General features: G+C 39.9%; 1 protein-coding gene across 4 annotated transcripts in view; it reads right to left on the bottom strand.

The window, feature by feature from the left end:
- The window catches only part of LOC117967867 (metastasis-associated protein MTA2-like), a 44,135-nt gene that overhangs the window by 25,396 nt on the left and 1,625 nt on the right, over positions 1 to 17,114 (bottom strand). For all 4 annotated transcript variants that reach the window (XM_059016050.1, XM_059016051.1, XM_059016048.1 and 1 more), the window contains exons 2-3: positions 4,080 to 4,147; positions 3,443 to 3,536 (exon numbers count right to left, since the gene is read on the bottom strand). In XM_059016050.1, the coding sequence (XP_058872033.1) occupies positions 3,443 to 3,536; positions 4,080 to 4,147 (162 nt within the window). The remainder of the gene's footprint in view (positions 1 to 3,442; positions 3,537 to 4,079; positions 4,148 to 17,114) is intronic.

Below are 17,114 nucleotides of genomic sequence, written 5' to 3'. Positions count from 1 at the left end.
ACTGACTTTGAGACCTGGGTTCAAATCCAGCTTGCAGTGGACAGCGTTCCACTCAACGAAAGACAGTTATTACTTAACTGTTTGCCAAAAGATGTGCAAACAAATGGTGTTTAAAAATTAAGACCAACGGTACAGCTGTATCTTGTATCGCTATACTGTGTAACGTCTTTATAAATCCACAAATTTTACTGATTATATCGACTTAAAGTTCAATTAGTTCTGTTGAAGGGGAAAAAAAGTTTTTAAAAATTCGATTTGCTCGGCTCAACAAATAGCCAGTGGAGAACCAGCCGTACCCGTACCGTATCGAGCCCTCACGGGTCGGATTTGCCAGTGGAGAAGGTGTATAAGATAGCCCAATAATCTTAGGGAACATCAGACTGCTTCCTCTATCACCCCCCTAAGAGAAAGGGTGCTCCAGTCCAGGGCAGGCTTGAGGCATAGAGACTGAACTGCTCCCTCCCTCACCCCCTAAGAGAAAGGGTGCTCCCTCCAGTCCAGGGAAGGCTTGAGGCATGGAGACTGAACTGCTCCCTCCCTCACCCCCTAAGAGAAAGGGTGCTCCCTCCAGTCCAGGGAAGGCTTGAGGCATGGAGACTGAACTGCTCCCTCCCTCACCCCCCTAAGAGAAAGGGTGCTCCCTCCAGTCCAGGGCAGGCTTGAGGCATGGAGACTGAACTGCTCCCTCCCTCACCCCCCTAAGAGAATGGGTGCTCCCTCCAGTTCAGGGCAGGCTTAACTGTATCAACAGTATTTTTGTTAAATGTGGGATTGTGACACAATTTTGCTACCTACCAGTGGAAGATTACACAATACAAAGCAATATATGTGTGTTGCCTGCAGGACCATAATGAAAATGAAAAAGCTCACAGCTAGGAAATCTTACTTCTGGCAAGCCTTGCCTTGAGCATGAACTTCTTTTCACTCTCCACCACTGAGATTGAAACAGACATTTTTTTAAAAATCAGCAGATTGTTCAAAGTGAGTCCCATCTTCAAAGAACAATCCTCCCACCCACAGAGCTGCCACATACACAAGCACACAGCACAGCACAGCACAGCGCGGCTGCCAAGGACTGGCCTGTGCTCCCACTGCTATAATTAACACCCAGGCAGAGCCAGCTATTTCACAAACTAACGACTATACACCAGACTCACTGGCAGAAACAGAAATTCATTGAGAAGCTGCAGACAGCATTCCTGTGTGCAGCATTGTGTGTTTCCTATTATTTCTTGTTGACTGTTCAGTTTGTCAGTATTCCATACAGGTAGTCTTAACTGCAGGGACACAGCCAGACCCCCAACCCCCAACCCCCAACCCCTTCTGTACCACTGCATCACTGTGTGGGCAAATTCATCTTCCCACTACCTACACTAAAATTCTCACATTGCCAATGCATGTGCCATCGCTGCTCGGTGGACAAACTAAGCAGACATTTAGACAGCAGCAAAAGACTTTATGAGTGTAATGAACGTCATAATATGCAATTTATGATACCTGAGAGGGTGTTGATTGGCACTACCACAAGCTACGTATTCTCTAATCAAATCATTCAAGAGTCATTTACCAGAACAGAAGCAGCCATGTACTAGCAGTGTAACGATATAATACTTATCATGATAGCAGATGTATCACGATGTATACGCAGTGACCCAGAGGGGCTACTAGTACAAAGCACAAGAAGATCAAACGATCAGTTAACTACTAGCCATTTTGTTTTAGGACAAAAATGAAATGCGATAGGGACAGTATGTATTCATCCAGAGTTCTCCCCAGGAATTCTGTATAGCTGGGTGGCAGAGTATTATAGCCGGGAGCACTTAACGGAAATATAAAATTGCCTTAACTCAAATATATAATAAGACAAATAATTTGAATAAGACATTTCATTAATAATAATCCACCCTAATTGGTACACAGGCTACACTGCTCCATTTACCCCCTGATCCTTTGCAATCTTTTTTGTGAAAGCTCTGCCAGAAACACATCATACCACCCAATTCCTTGCTGCAAAAAAGCCATTTCCACACGTCATACCCACTATCATTCAAAGATAGAGATGTATATGTATATTATATATATGCACTGGCCCTCTTGCGGTTCTTTCAATTTGCTTTCTGCAAGTTGCTCTTTGCTGACTATCAGGTTGCTCTTTCATTTTCATCACCAATTTCGGTTTGGTAATTTCCGCATTCATATTTTTGCTTCGAAAATAAATCGGTTATTTTTATTTATTTATTTTTAGCAGTCATTAACATGTCAGCCTCTCAAGTGCTTAAAACGGAAAACCCACCCCTTCAACACTCTGACTGGTTAAATGTAGTGTCAAGATGTTAACACAGCTGTCATGGGGTTGCAGCGCAATCAATCCTTATTATTAAAGGCGCAGTAGCATCTGCAAGTCGGGCAGCTCTGGCATTTTCAGCTGGGCTGCGACAGGCTGAAAAAGCCTGGGGAGATCCGTCACACCAACGATAACACACGCACCTGTTCCTCATTCCAGAACCGTTTGGTGAACTATGATGACTGACGACACATACCTCTATTAGGTTACCTGTACAGAAAGGATAAAGATTCATCTATTCACAAAGGATCGTTAGCCCCCAGCTTTGTACTCTTACCGTGTTTGATCATGCTACACAATCATTACCCTATAAGGAAGTAATGCAAGTCACACCTGCACTGGAACCTATCAGCAGCAGCTACACTTACTTTCGCTGAGAGTGTAGATCTCTTACAGAGAACGTCAAGGACGAAGAATTTAAAATGTTTAAACCACAACAGGTTCTACATAAACAGATTAAATACATTATGAGCTACTCTGTTTTTATTTTTTATTTTATCTAACCTTCAAAAGAACTTCTGGGGCCTCATTGTTTGTAATTATTATCTTCCACGGGGCGTTCTGTTGAAGATTAAAAAGACTTAAGCGTTAGTTGTCTGCTCTAATCAAGTTAAGTGTACAGCCAGCACCATTTTCTAGATGCCTCGGAAGATGTAAAAATCTCCTGTATAAGCGGCAGTCCCAATAAAATGAGAGGCATTTTAGAGGACCTTACTCACACATATTCATATCTTAAAACATGCAGAAGAGTTTTTTTTTTACTGCACTGCGCTACACAAACCTGTATTGCTCTGAAAAGCGATCTCCATTCATCCTTTGAAAATACTGTATCCCAATTAAACGACAAACAGCATTGGGAAGAACCGTCTGTTCCATTTAAGCAGAACTCTCAATTATCAGGGTCCCGATTAAGTGGCTCTTTGTATGACAAACTCTACTTGTTTTGCTTGCCGGCCTGACAAAGCAGCGAGAAATGCATTCTCATCTGACTAGGGGTAGCCACAGAACACTTCTAAGGATGCATGTGTTTGACATGTGGAAGGAATCGTTTCAACTCAATAGAATACAGAACAGAACCTAATAGGAGGCTGTACTCACGCGCATTGCTGTCCGCGAGGCCGTTCAGGTTACTGGAAATGTCTCGTCTCCTGAACAGGGAAACCACTTTCGCTTCCACGTTTCCATTGGCAGTCTGGGGAGCAGAAACTCTCATATGAATAAATTACAAGTTTGCCAGCCTCGATGCAACTTCCAACTAGGGGTGTTAATCATTGAGTTTAAACATTTAAAAAAAAAAAAACCCCAAGCATTAAGAATGCTGCCTACGTTTGTCAAAAACAAGTTATTTAATTGATCGTTTTATTATTGTTTTACAGTACAAAAGGTCAATAAATCAAACTGCTTTCTCGTGATCAAGCTTGAAAAAGGTCAGAGACGTCACCACTAAAAACATATTCAATATACAAAATTGGAAGACACCGATCACCAATGACTGTTAAAACACTCAATAGTGCTGAATATAGATATACAAAACAAAACATTAAATTCAATGAAACATTTCAACTAGAAGTCTTCAATGTCATTGAAAAAATAACTTCTAGTCTAAACGTTTGTTGTCGAATTTAAGTTGCGTTTGGTATTTTCAAGATTAGAAAGCTAACTGTAAAAGAGCAGGTGGTGGGGAGACGCTGCAGTGCAAGTCAGTGGACAGGCGCAGTGGATTCCTTGTGCTTACCTTGTTGAGCTCCTCTATGCGTCGGATCAGGTAGGGGTTACTGGACGAATTCTCAAAGTAAACGTAATCTAGAAAGAGACACACAGGGGTTAGTGTTGAGGCTGGAATCCATGTTTAAACTGGGTACATTAAGTAACGGAGCGACTCAGGGAAAATCTTTTCCCCCCCTCACTCTGATCACTGATTAAATCTGCTCTGTAGCTCAGAGCTGCTCAGGGGGAGCGAGACTGAGCACACCCACTGTCATACCCAGTCAGTGAAAAAGTAGGCTTCCCAAAACTTGATCTGTAATGAAAATATACAATAACAAAATAAAAGGGGAGTTCTGAACGCTGGGACCGGGTGCAGTGCTAGTGTAAATTTCAAGCCTTACCAAAAGAACTCTGGGTAAGTCCAACCTCACGCAAGTGTTCTTATGACCCTGGGATTGTAATCCATTGTATCATTAAATCTCAGACCGCTGACAAAAAATAATCACAATCCTAATTTCACTGGCCTTTACAAAGACAGCAAGCAAATTAAAGTGAAACAACTCTACGTGTGTTCTGTTTGTGATGATTCAAGTTTGCTTGGATATTATTTTGAAAATAGGAACTGTATCCATCACGTTTCAAATAGGTGAATTGTAGTCTTCAGCATTCTACGAATACTACTGCTAGTAACAGTAATATATACAGTGCCTTGCAAAAGTATTCAGACCCCTGACCAATTCTCTTATATTACTGAATTACAAATGGTACACTGAAATTTCGTTCCGTTTGATATTTTATTTTAAAACACCGAAACTCAAAATCAATTATTGTAAGGTGACATTGGTTTTATGTTGGGAAATATTTTTAAGAAAAAAAAAAACTGAAATATCTTGCTTGCATAAGTATTCAACCCCTACACATTAATATTTGGTAGAGCCACCTTTCGCTGCAATAAAAGCTTTAAGTCTTTTGGGGTAAGTATGTACCAGCTTTGCACACAGTGTCGGAGTGATTTTGGCCCATTCTTCTTGGCAGATTTGCTCCAGGTTGTTCAGGTTGGTTGGACGACGCTTGTGGACCGCAATTTTCAAATAGTGCCACAGATTCTCAATGGGATTGAGATCAGGACTTTGACTGGGCCACTGTAGGACATTCACCTTTTTCTTGAGCCACTCCAATGTTGCTTTGGCCTTGTGCTTGGGATCATTGTCCTGCTGAAAGGTGAATTTCCTCCCAAGCTTCAGTTTTTTAGCGGACTGAAGCAGGTTCTCTTGTAGTATTTCCCTGTATTTTGCTCCATCCATTCTTCCTTCAATTTTAACAAGATGCCCAGTCCCTGCTGATGAGAGGCATCCCCATAGCATGATGCTGCCACCACCATACTTCACTGTAGGGATGGTGTGTCTTGAGGCATGGGCAGTGTTAGGTTTGCGCCACACATAGCGCTTTGAGTTTTGGCCAAAAAGCTCTATCTTGGTCTCATCTGACCACAAAACCTTTTCCCACATCGCAGCTGGGTCACTCTCATGCTTTCTGGCAAACTCCAGACGTGCTTTCAGATGGTACTTTTTGAGTAACGGCTTCTTTCTTACCACCCTCCATTACAGGCCAGTGTTATGCAGAGCTCCAGATATGGTTTGACTGGTGCACCATTACTCCACTCCCAGCCACTGAACTCTGTAACTCCTTCAAAGTGATTGTTGGCCTCTCTGTGGCTTCTCTCACAAGTCTCCTTGTTTGAGTGCTGAGTTTTGAGGGACGTCTTTTCTTGGCAGTGCCTGGGTGGTGTGATGCAGCTTCCACTTCCTGATTATTGATCCAACTGTGCTCACTGGGATATCCAAACACTTGGATATTATTTTGTACCCTTTCCCTAATCTATGTATTTGTATTACTTTATCTAACTTCTGTAGAATGCTCTTTGGTCTTCATTTTCCTTCAGATTCACAGCCTGACCAATGATCCTTCAACAGTGGGGTTTTTATCCAGAAAATGTGACAGCAACTTTAATGGTTCACAGGTGGAGGCCAATGGTAAGGTAATTGTGTCCTCATTAGGGCAATTTCTTTCATCGGTGTAAACTGTGAGCTTCCACAGCACAGGGGTTGAATACTTATGCAAGCAAGATATTTCAGTTTTTTATTTTTCTTAAATATTTCCCAACATAAAACCAATGTCACCTTACAATAATTGATTTTGAGTTTCAGTGTTTTAAAATAAAATATCAAACAGAACGAAATTTCAATGTACCATTTGTAATCCAGTAATATGAGAGAATTGGTCAGGGGTCTGAATACTTTTGCAAGGCACTGTATGTTGTGTTTTGTATAAAGCAATAGACTTTATGTCAAAATACTGTAACACGTCTGATTTAAAAGAAATAGCATACCTGGTTTTGTGTATTCTTGGATTTTATTTGCAATATTGGACTGCAATTTCATTGCTAGCACTCAGAGGAATGATAAAAGGCTATGCAGCAAGAAATCACTTGTCCAAATTATGAAATTTGCCATCTGTTATATTTTGTACATAAACCAACGTCAATTTCATGTCTGCAGATTTAATTGTCTACATAAATAACTGATGGTTTTACATCCAAAAATTAATATGAGTATATTATAAAATATATGTATTGCACATTACTATTTAAATACTTATTTTACAAGCAAATTTAAAAAAAAAATGGTAGACTATTACATTTAATACATCTGAATATTTTGAAATTCCCTTAAGAATATAAAGAAAACGCTTTATTAAAGCAAATTATGATTAGTTCACAGTATGTTAGGTGGCTTTTAAATTATGTGCACAGCCTCTTTCCACCTCAGAAAACGAACTACAGTACTTCAATACCATTTGTGTTCTAAATTTAAACATTTGGTCTCAGATCAGACCGTGGTTGAAATATATGGTGCAATGTTGCAAACAAATTTGTGTTCTGACCAATGTTCCCTCCAATTTTTTTTTTGTACTGAGCAGACTACAAACTTCTCTGAGCATTACTTTTCTGTCAATGGGCAGCTTAGTTATGTGACGTCGTAGTTTATATAAACTGCCCTACTAAACAACGATCACCAGCAAACGTGATTGCAACAAATAAACTCGAAAATATCAGCAACAACACTATAAATGTTCAAGATTTTAAATAGGACTACGGTTTTAACATCGTCCAACCACTTCCCATCCTTTCAGCGTCTTCCTAATTACCAAACCAAAGAAATAACATATTTTACTCACACACAGCATTATCTACGATCAAAGAGAAACACAGGAAGCACACACCAATGCAGTTAACAAAAAGTCCATGTATGCATTTGTATTATTTTTTATTTCAAATGGTGTTGTAAAGACATTGCCGTCTCTTCAGGTTTTAAGATAGTGATGTCACTTGTGTTGTAGGGATTTATGTTTCCATGTACTGTACTAAAAAAACTGTACATTTTATTTGTTTTTTATAAAAAAAAATATTGCTTAACTTTGCAACGGTGTCATACCTTTTCTTTGTGTTTGTTGCTGAAACTTAACATGCAGTCCGAATGAATAAGAACAACAACAAAAAAAAGGGCCACCTTCTCATCAGTGTTAAGTTTTACACTGTCAAGAGATCATTGGGTGGGCACTGCATGTCTTAAAACACACTCGATTGGCTATTGCTGGGTAGCTCATTGTTTCTCTTAACCAATAAGGTTTCCTCGATGTCCAAACTGATCTACGCAAAGCAGGTGATTGACACCTCTGCGGCGGCGCAGTATTTATTTCCAGAAAAAAATATACTGGATATATTAAGGGTCCTAAAGCTAGAGGAGTGCTGTGCGTGAGATTTTACGAAGTGAGCGTGTGCGGTGCTGCGCGGCCTGATGTTTTTGATCCGCGGCCTCGCACACACGCAGCTTAGAGGGAACATTGGTTCTGACCAATGCAATATTATCTGAAACACACACACATTGGAAATGTGAAAAAAACAGCAAGTTATCAAAAGTGCCCAGCCACTTAAAAGTGGAGATGTCAAAAACACAAGCCAAGTTTCAAGAAACCATTAGGGTAAAGGTTGCCCCAATTGTTTCTACTAACTTGTGTGTTTTTGATGCAAGTTCGATCCACTTTTATTGTGCCTGACACACACAAAGTTATTGGTAACAATTGGGGCAACCTTGACCCCAAATGGTTTCTTGAGACTTGTCTTGTGTTTTTGATATCTCAACTTTAAATGGCTTGGCACTTGATAACTTGGCGTTTTTTCACATTTCCAATGTTTGTGTTTCAGATATCACTCCTTTTTTCACTTAATAGATAATAACACACACACACACACACACACATTACAGGAATAGCAAAATTGTTCAACCTATATGTGTGCAAAAGTATGTTCAATGAAAGTGTCATTCATATCAAATACATTTTTTTTTTTTAAGTTTGCAATATAAACCCTGTGTGGGAATCGAACCCAAAGACATGCTTCCAATGGAGCTTGCAATGCAGACACCCTAGCTTTTCACACCACAAGCTTTGTCCTTCGTTTTTACAACATTTGCAAGTAGTATAGCAGTAAAGTTCGTTTTTAACAAGTAACAAGGCAAACAAGATTTTGTAAATAATGATTATTATCCCGATTGTATTGAAAGCTTTCATCTGATTTTGCAAACTATCATAATAAGCTTGATATGTTCATTTAGTATATTGGGCAGCAGTGTGGAGTAGTGGTTAGGGCTCTGGACTCTTGACCGGAGGGTTATGGGTTCAATCCCCAGTGGGGGACACTGCTGTTGTACCCTTGAGCAAGGTACTTTACCTAGATTGCTCCAGTAAAAACCCAACTGTATAAATGGGTAATTGCATGTAAAATAATGTGATATCTGTATAATGTGAAATAATGTATAATGTGATATCTTGTAACAATTGTAAGTCGCCCTGGATAAGGGCGTCTGCTAAGAAATAAATAATAATAAATAATAATAATATTGTAACGTTTTCATGTTTAGGAAGTAGTACTCAGGGAGACGGTGTTGAATTCTCAAAATATTTGTTTATTTGAAACTACAGAGAATTCCTGTCAGGGGCCAGAATTCAAGGCACTAAAATAATAACCCTACGTTTTAGTCTTGGCACTTTCACTGCATATTCTCTCCAGTCACAGCTCACACGCTCGCTCAGTCGCACCCGCAGTTTCTCATTCCAGTTCAGCACTGGACTGTCTCCAGTCCCAGGGCTCATGCACCCCCTTATATAACCTCCCGTCGTTTCACACCGCTGTCCGGCTCATCAAACAGTCAATATCCATGCTCTGCAACTCCCAAAACAGCAATACACATTTTTTACTCACTCCCCAGTCCCATTCCAAGTAACGGTGTGACCCGTTCCCCTTACAATACATGTAACATGAAAGACAGACGAGACAAACTGAACAGACAACAAGTCCTGCAACAAAGCAATTGTCCGGGTCGTTACAATATAGTTTTTAATTTCAAAAGTAAAAATATATGAAAGCATTAAGACATTCACAAAAATCTTCATGAGTATACAACTGAACAAGAACTGTTGAGTATTTATTTTCATACAGTATTAAAAGGCTGTGTTTATATCTGATAGTGAAAAATAAATAAATAGAAAGAAATGTCTATGTATTGATTGATGTCTTATTTCAATATTAATGTATTTATTATAATAACAATAACAATAATAATAATATCCTTATTTTTATATAGCGCCTTTCATAGTGGACCACCATCACAAAGCGCTTTACAGAGCTAAGCTGTGAACTGTGTAATATATGCAGAGTCACTTACAATAGGACATTGATTTAACATCTCATCCGCAGGATGGAGCACAAGGAGGTGAAGTGACTTGCTCAGGGTCACACACAGCGAGTCAGTCATTGGAGGAGGTGGGATTTGAACCGGTGACCTTCTGGTTACAAGCCTGGGACTTTAACCGCTGGACAACACTGCCTCCCTATTTATTTATGTTTTACTTTGACCAAATATATAGGCTATCATTCAGCATAGCTAATTCTCAGAAATTAACATTCCTTTTGGTCCAGTGGGGACGACAAATATCATTACTCTCATCAACCAGTACCAAGAGGAGGAACCGTACTTCCTTGCGCACGCAAATAATTTTAAAACAGAAAAATAATTTTATATAAATGATAGACCCCTAGTATATTTCCATGTTGACAAAACAAGTTGTCATTAAAATAGGATGTCCTGTAATATACAAATGCGTGGATAAAAGTGCCTGGGGTCTGCAAAAATCTGCAAAAAAAAAAAACTGGGCGAAGGAGGAGGACATTTTTACCTTACTTTGGCGAATTACTAAGTGTTGGGAACTACAAATTAAAAGTGAAATGGTGCTTTTGGCTGATTTACTTTTGCTGCGCTAATACCCTTGAAGACGACATGTCAACTATCCTTGCAGTATAGAGAGTGTCTGGCAGTTCTCTCAGTGAGGAATTACCGTTCCTCTCAAAAGAACTGTGTACTGGCATGTTACACCTGTAAGTCACCTTGGACAAAGGCGTCTGCCAAATAAATAAATCAGTAACACCCATCACCAATAAGGGATACAGTAGGCTACATAATTACTCTGACCGAGTCTCGAAACCATCCCTCAAACCAGGTAAAACAAAGAGATTCTCCCCCCACACTCTTGCTGTGAAGAAATGTCTTATATAAAACTCATTGATGTTCTAGGGTCGGTCAAGCGTACTGTACTGTACTGTGGGTATATTGGGCCCCCTCCCCATGTCATGCTAAGAGTAGCGCTGCACCATCAGACCGTCATCATCTTTCATTCTTCCACACCATCAACCGCAATCCCGTTCATTTCCAATATCTTGTATTAAAAGACAATACAATTGTTTGTTTTTACAAAAACAGTAATAAAATAAATAAATAAAAATAAATAAAGACTCAAAATGCATTAATGATCACATTCAGTGACCCATTCTCTAAATCAGGAATCTAAACTGTTCACAGTTAAATGCATTTTCTTCCCAGGTTTGGTAACAATATTAATAAAACTGCACAAACTGATAACGTTCTTTGAAAGGATCTTTCAAATCCACCCCCTCCTTTTCTAAGATGGATAAAAAACAAGGAGGTTTGATGAATTCAGCTGGTTTTCCGCAGCCTTTGGTTCATTTCGATGTACCGTAATAAAAAATAAAAAAAAACTATCATGTTTGGTTTGATTATTTTTTTATTGAATGGACATGTAAATAGTATTAATAATAGCGCCTGTGTATAAACAGTGAGTGACATTGATTAATATTAGGCTATACGGTGCGTTGCAGCAGGGATACAGAAAAAAATAAGTATCTGCAAATGCAGACACCCAAATAGGATGCCGACTTTAATTAATAAATAATGGAGTGGTGATCCGCCCCACTCCAGCCTCAGCATACGCTGAATCAAATCAATGACATGAACCAGTAAAGAGAATATCACTTTAAATACATCATTCAAATTAACATTACGCTAGGACTTCATTTGGTAAGATAACAACATGGTTTACCTGTGAAAATGCATTCACACACAGTGTGTGCGTGTGTGTGTTTATATGTGTGGGCTTATGCATTTCACATTAATTTTTTTAAACTGAAGTCAGACAGAGGATACGTTTCACAGTTATTTCAAAAGCCACACGGCAAAAAGAACATTATATTAGTAGTAGTAGGATTCGGAGACGCGCAGAAAAGATGCATCACTTAAATGAATTATGCATGCAAGTTTCGTGCATTCCGTTTTTTGTTTTTTTGTTTCAGTGCAAAAAGACAGAAGCTGCCTTTTTAAAGACATTTACTTTTGATAATGTGGAACACACATTGTGATATTTGTTTAATATAACTGGAGTAGGAGTATGTTATTTTTTAAACTCTGATGTGTTTTACAGTATTTTGACATTCAAAAGCCTATGGCTTTATTTTATACAAAACATATTACTGTTATTGGTTTTATCAGTAGTATAGTAGAAGTATGCAGTAGCCTACAATTCAGCTGCTATATAATGATTTGAAAAGTGATGGACACAGTTCCAAGACTGTATTTAAAATACTCTCCACGCACACTGCAGCTGCACTCTGCCTGGCTTCCGAGTGCAAGTTAGCAGTTCTGCGGTTCCCTCAATATACCAGCTAAAGATCCACTTGAAGCAGCATTAATCTCACACACATGCCTTTTCTACAGAACTTATTTTTAGACAGTCCGTCACGCACTGCTGCAAAGAGTACTGATTTAAGGTCTCCACACACCGGACACGATGCGATTGGTCCTGCGATAAAATGGTACTCTCGCTGCGACACAACCTTTCACACCAGTGGCGACTCTCATCAGATTGTATCATCATCTGCAAACAATCACACATATGATAATCCTGTTATATAAAATGTAGGGAATTATGTTTGACCGCATCATCTGCATTATTTTCCCAGACTATCAGTCCTGGGGACTCACAGTCTGGGTTTCTGATCCAACCAATATCTCATCATTAGTTTTAAAATATTCACTGCGTAACAAATTAAAACAATCATGTTCTGGGTCCTAAATGGACTGTGTGAATTATTATGCACTTGTAGTAGTAGTAGTGTTTTTATTTTTCCTCACCTGTGCCATTTATAGAACTTAGCCCCACCTTTTACCAGTCTTCATTAGCTAAACAATTTTGTACCATTTACTTTTATATTTAAATATTTATAAAAATATCTATAACACACAAATATAAAAAGGATTAGTTTTTTTTCTTCTTTACTCTGTGCACTCACAGTATCCACTGCACATTATCCGTAACTAAACTCTGCAAGTGTTGCATTTGTTTTCAAGACGTATTATTATTATACAATCAATATACAGTAGTACTGTACAAATAAACTTGGTGGCCTAAACGTGTACACAGAATATAAACATGAGCACGGCTTTCTGCTGACTCCAGTAATAATGTTGAAGCTGACACCCTGGGATCCTTCAAGAAGCTGCTTGATTAGATTCTGGGATCAATAAGCTACTAACAACCAAACAAGCAAGATGGGCTGAATGGCCTCCTCTCGTTTGTAAACTTTCTTAATAAAAACAACAATAACGTCAGGGTATACATTTTGTAATTCACCATAGCTTGTGTTATTTACTAATGTTATCGCACCACGGTTTCTGTCTACTTACAGTGTAGCTCCTCATTTTAAATTGAAACAGTAAACTTAAAAACAGCACAATGACCTTTGTGCAAATAAATAGACATCAAGGCATCAAGGTATCCGATTCTGGATCCAGGCTCCGATCCTTCTGATCCTTATAATGCTCCATACAACTTGTATGATGCACAATAAGATCAAATGATAAATTTCACTTTTAAAACAAATTAAATGACTAGGGAGAGTATGTATTCGTATCAACTATATACACACACTTCTTGTTTATTCCTACAATGAGCTATGTTGTGCTTTTGGTCTTGTATCACGATGCACACCACTCGTAGCTGTGTAGTTATTCTGGTATTCTTGTATCACGACACAAGATAACATGTCGATTCACAACAAATCCTTGTTCCCCTAGGAGATGCCATATTGAGACCAGAAACCAGGATAATAACATGGAGCTCAATCAGCTGCTCCTTCAGCTCACCTAACTGCCCTCTAGAGATCCCCACTAGCAGAGACACAAAGAACCAAACGAAAGCGATGCCGATTGATTCCGAAACATCCTTGAAGAAAACCCATATGGTGGATTTTAGTTGGACAGTTTCATACCTGTAATTGAGAATATACATGGCCAAGAAATAGAAAAGGACTTGCATCTCCTGCCAAGATGACAGATGGCTCTATTCAATTCTACCCCAGATTCGGAGACACTCTGTAACTTGCTCTAAAGAATGACCTTGGCAAGTTTCATCAAATCAGACAAGCAGTTTAAGACTCATGTACAAACGGAAGAGAAAAGACTTACAGACTGACAGCCTCCCTATACCCCCAGATGATTATGCACTCAACAATAACATTCAGTTTTTGGTGACTGAACTGCTCCCTCCCTCATCCCCTAAGAAAAGGTGCTCCCTCTGGTCCAGGGCAGGCTTGAGGCATGGACTCTGTACTCCACATATCTTGTATTAAAACAAACTCGGATTAGCTCACTTTCTTGAAACTACAAGTTTTCTACATGGTCCAGTCCAAATTTAGCAGTTGCTTATTGCAAATGACTTCTTAGAATATGAATTGACTTAACAGGAATTTCCTGTTTGTGAGAATTTGAGCGCCCCCCCCCAGGGAAGAAATTTGAATAAAACAAATCACCCTAGTTCAAAAAGTGATCAGAGTTCAAGAGCACTTCATTTGCAATGTATTTATTTTTAAAAGCTCACTTAGAACTATTTTCAATAAAATGCACAGTACTTTTTTTTATTTAGTAGTCTCCAATAGATTTTACCATGTTTTTCTCCCAATTTGAAATGTCCAATTGTATTTACGCTCAGCTCACCGCTACCACCCCCGCGCTGACTCGGGAGGGCGAAGACAAACACACGCTGTCCTCCGAAGCGTGTGCCGTTGTCGCCCGCTTTTTTTCACACTGCAGACTCACCATGGAGGACAACGCAGCTCTGGGCAGCTTACAGGCAAGCCCGCAGGCGCCCGGCCAGACTACAGGGGTCACTGGTGCGCGGTGAGCCGAGGACACCCTGGCCGACCTAAGCCCCCCCCCCCAACCCCAGGCGGCGCTCGGCCAATTTTGCGCCGCCCCCTGGGAACTCCCGTCCACGGTCGGCAGTGGAATAGCCTGGACTCAAACCGAAGACCTCCAGGCTATAGGGCGCATCCTGCACTCAACACCTTTATCGGATGTGCCACTCGGGAGCCCCCCAGTACTTTTTAAATTGTTAATACTTTTCAGTGTTACTGTAACGTAACAAAACAAAAAAAAAACAAAAAAAAAAAAACTATGCATTCTGCTAGACGTTTGTTTTTGCTGGTCCCTTGAAATTCATAATAATGAGAGCTGACTAATTTTTTATATATATATATATATATATATATATATATATATATAGACACACACACACACACACAGTATTTGCATCTACTACATACAGATGCACAATGTTGCATGCACTCTGCAGATAAGGCGTTACTAATTACTGCGAAGCTGGCTGGTCGGCCAATGACAGCTCACAACTCACAGAAGGATGCAAAGGAAAACGCAGCTTTTGAGTGTACCGTCACACCACAAGCGCACGACTCGGCAGGTGTGCTGGTCTGGTGGTTAGAGCACAGCCTGAGCATCTGGATCATTAGATCAGACAGACTCACTCACAATACAGGGAACACTCGCTAGTAAAGCCAGCCTTGGGGAAGGGACACGGGTTGAGACATTCTTGACAAATCATTTCACTGGGATTAAGGCTGACAGCAATGCCTGGAACAGATCAAACTGTTCCGGAAACCAGTCTCAATTGGTCCTGTTCCAAAAGAACCGCTACAAAATACACTACAGTGGAAGGAATAACGGATACGGACTTCAGTGTCAGGGGACAATAATATCTGAGAGAAGCGCCGTTAAACACACAGCAATATATCAGACAAATCTGAGGGGCAAGGAGTAAAAATGCAATTCCCACTGCGCAGCAGTTTGATCCATACCAGATTTTACTGCAAGCAGAATTGGCCACTGCACAGGGTAATTTAGCTCATGTTAAAGCCTAGAATGACTCTGACTGCTATGCAATATGAGTTTTATTTTACATGGTAAATGGATTTATTTAAGTAATTGTTTTTCTGTGCTGACCAATCCACTGCACCCTTCCTAGTTGAGATTTGTTGCTGGAATGATCAGGTGCCAGCACACACACACGCAGAGTACATTACAGTAATCAGGCTTTCAGTGAAACTGTTGCTCAGGACTGAAGATTTCAGTAATGTTAACACACATCCCCTGCCACAGCAGTAAATACAAAAACAAGCATGTCAGTGACATGAGAAACTTATAAAAAGGACCTCGATTTTACGTCTCATCCGAAAGACGGAGCACAAGGAGGTTAAGCGACTTGCTCAGGGTCACACACACACAGCGAGTCAGTGGCTGAGCTGGGACTGAACTGGGAACCTCCTGGTAACAAGCCCTGTTTAACCACTGTACCACTAAACTCATAATAGCAATAACGACTTAGGAACAGGGCATTTCCAGGGGAATCAGCGGTCATTAAGGCCTAGGAAAAAATTGATTGCCTAACATGCAAGCGTGACATGCAGATGGATGGATATACGGACACACCTCTGTATATTCTGTACCCAGAATCTGATACTCGGCCAAACAAGTTGAATGATGATATCTAGTTTCATGACAATTGGATCAGCGGTTCGTCAGATAGGTGCAAGGTGTGACGCATGATGGCGTCTGCTATATCCTCTCCGCAGGGGTTTCATCACCAGCCTGGATAACAAGCATTCTCAGAGCAGGCTGAATGAAACCACAGCATGGGAAAGACACACAGGGTCAAAATCCAAAAATCCAGAAACACAACCTGCAGGCTGCTGGGACAACCAATATGAAATTCCCCAATCCAAGCCCCTTAAAAACTCACTCTAGCCCTGGAACGCCCTTGTTCAGGTATATTACTGGGATGACCAGGTGCCAGGAGTGAACAGTCAAACCTTTACTACATCTACTCTGTACTTATCACACCTTCCGCACCATAAATAGGTAGGTTCAGATCATTTAAAACAAACTTGGAAGGCAGGTTTGAAACCCAGAACACAGGGCCAACTTTCAAGCCATGTTCATATGAAATTAAATGTGTCTATTGAGACAGAGCTGCGATGCATAGAATTCTATTTATTTTTACTTGTGAGTAACTGGTGAGTAATTAGCCTCCCAATACTTAAACCTCACCCTCCATGTTTACACCCGTAATGTAATGTAATTTTTTTTTATTGGGGGGGGGGGGGGGAGGAGAATCATAATATATATATATATATATATATATATATATATATAATGCCCATGTCTTAAAGGATACAGGACCCTGGCAAACACATTTATTCATCCCTAATTAGGTTTTCTCGTTTTCTGGAGAAAAGCCAAGTGTA

Source organism: Acipenser ruthenus, chromosome 51 (assembly GCF_902713425.1).
Source record: "Acipenser ruthenus chromosome 51, fAciRut3.2 maternal haplotype, whole genome shotgun sequence".
NCBI classification, from domain to species: domain Eukaryota; kingdom Metazoa; phylum Chordata; class Actinopteri; order Acipenseriformes; family Acipenseridae; genus Acipenser; species Acipenser ruthenus.
Note: the sequence above shows the minus strand (reverse complement) of the source record. Positions and strands in the feature narration are given on the sequence as shown.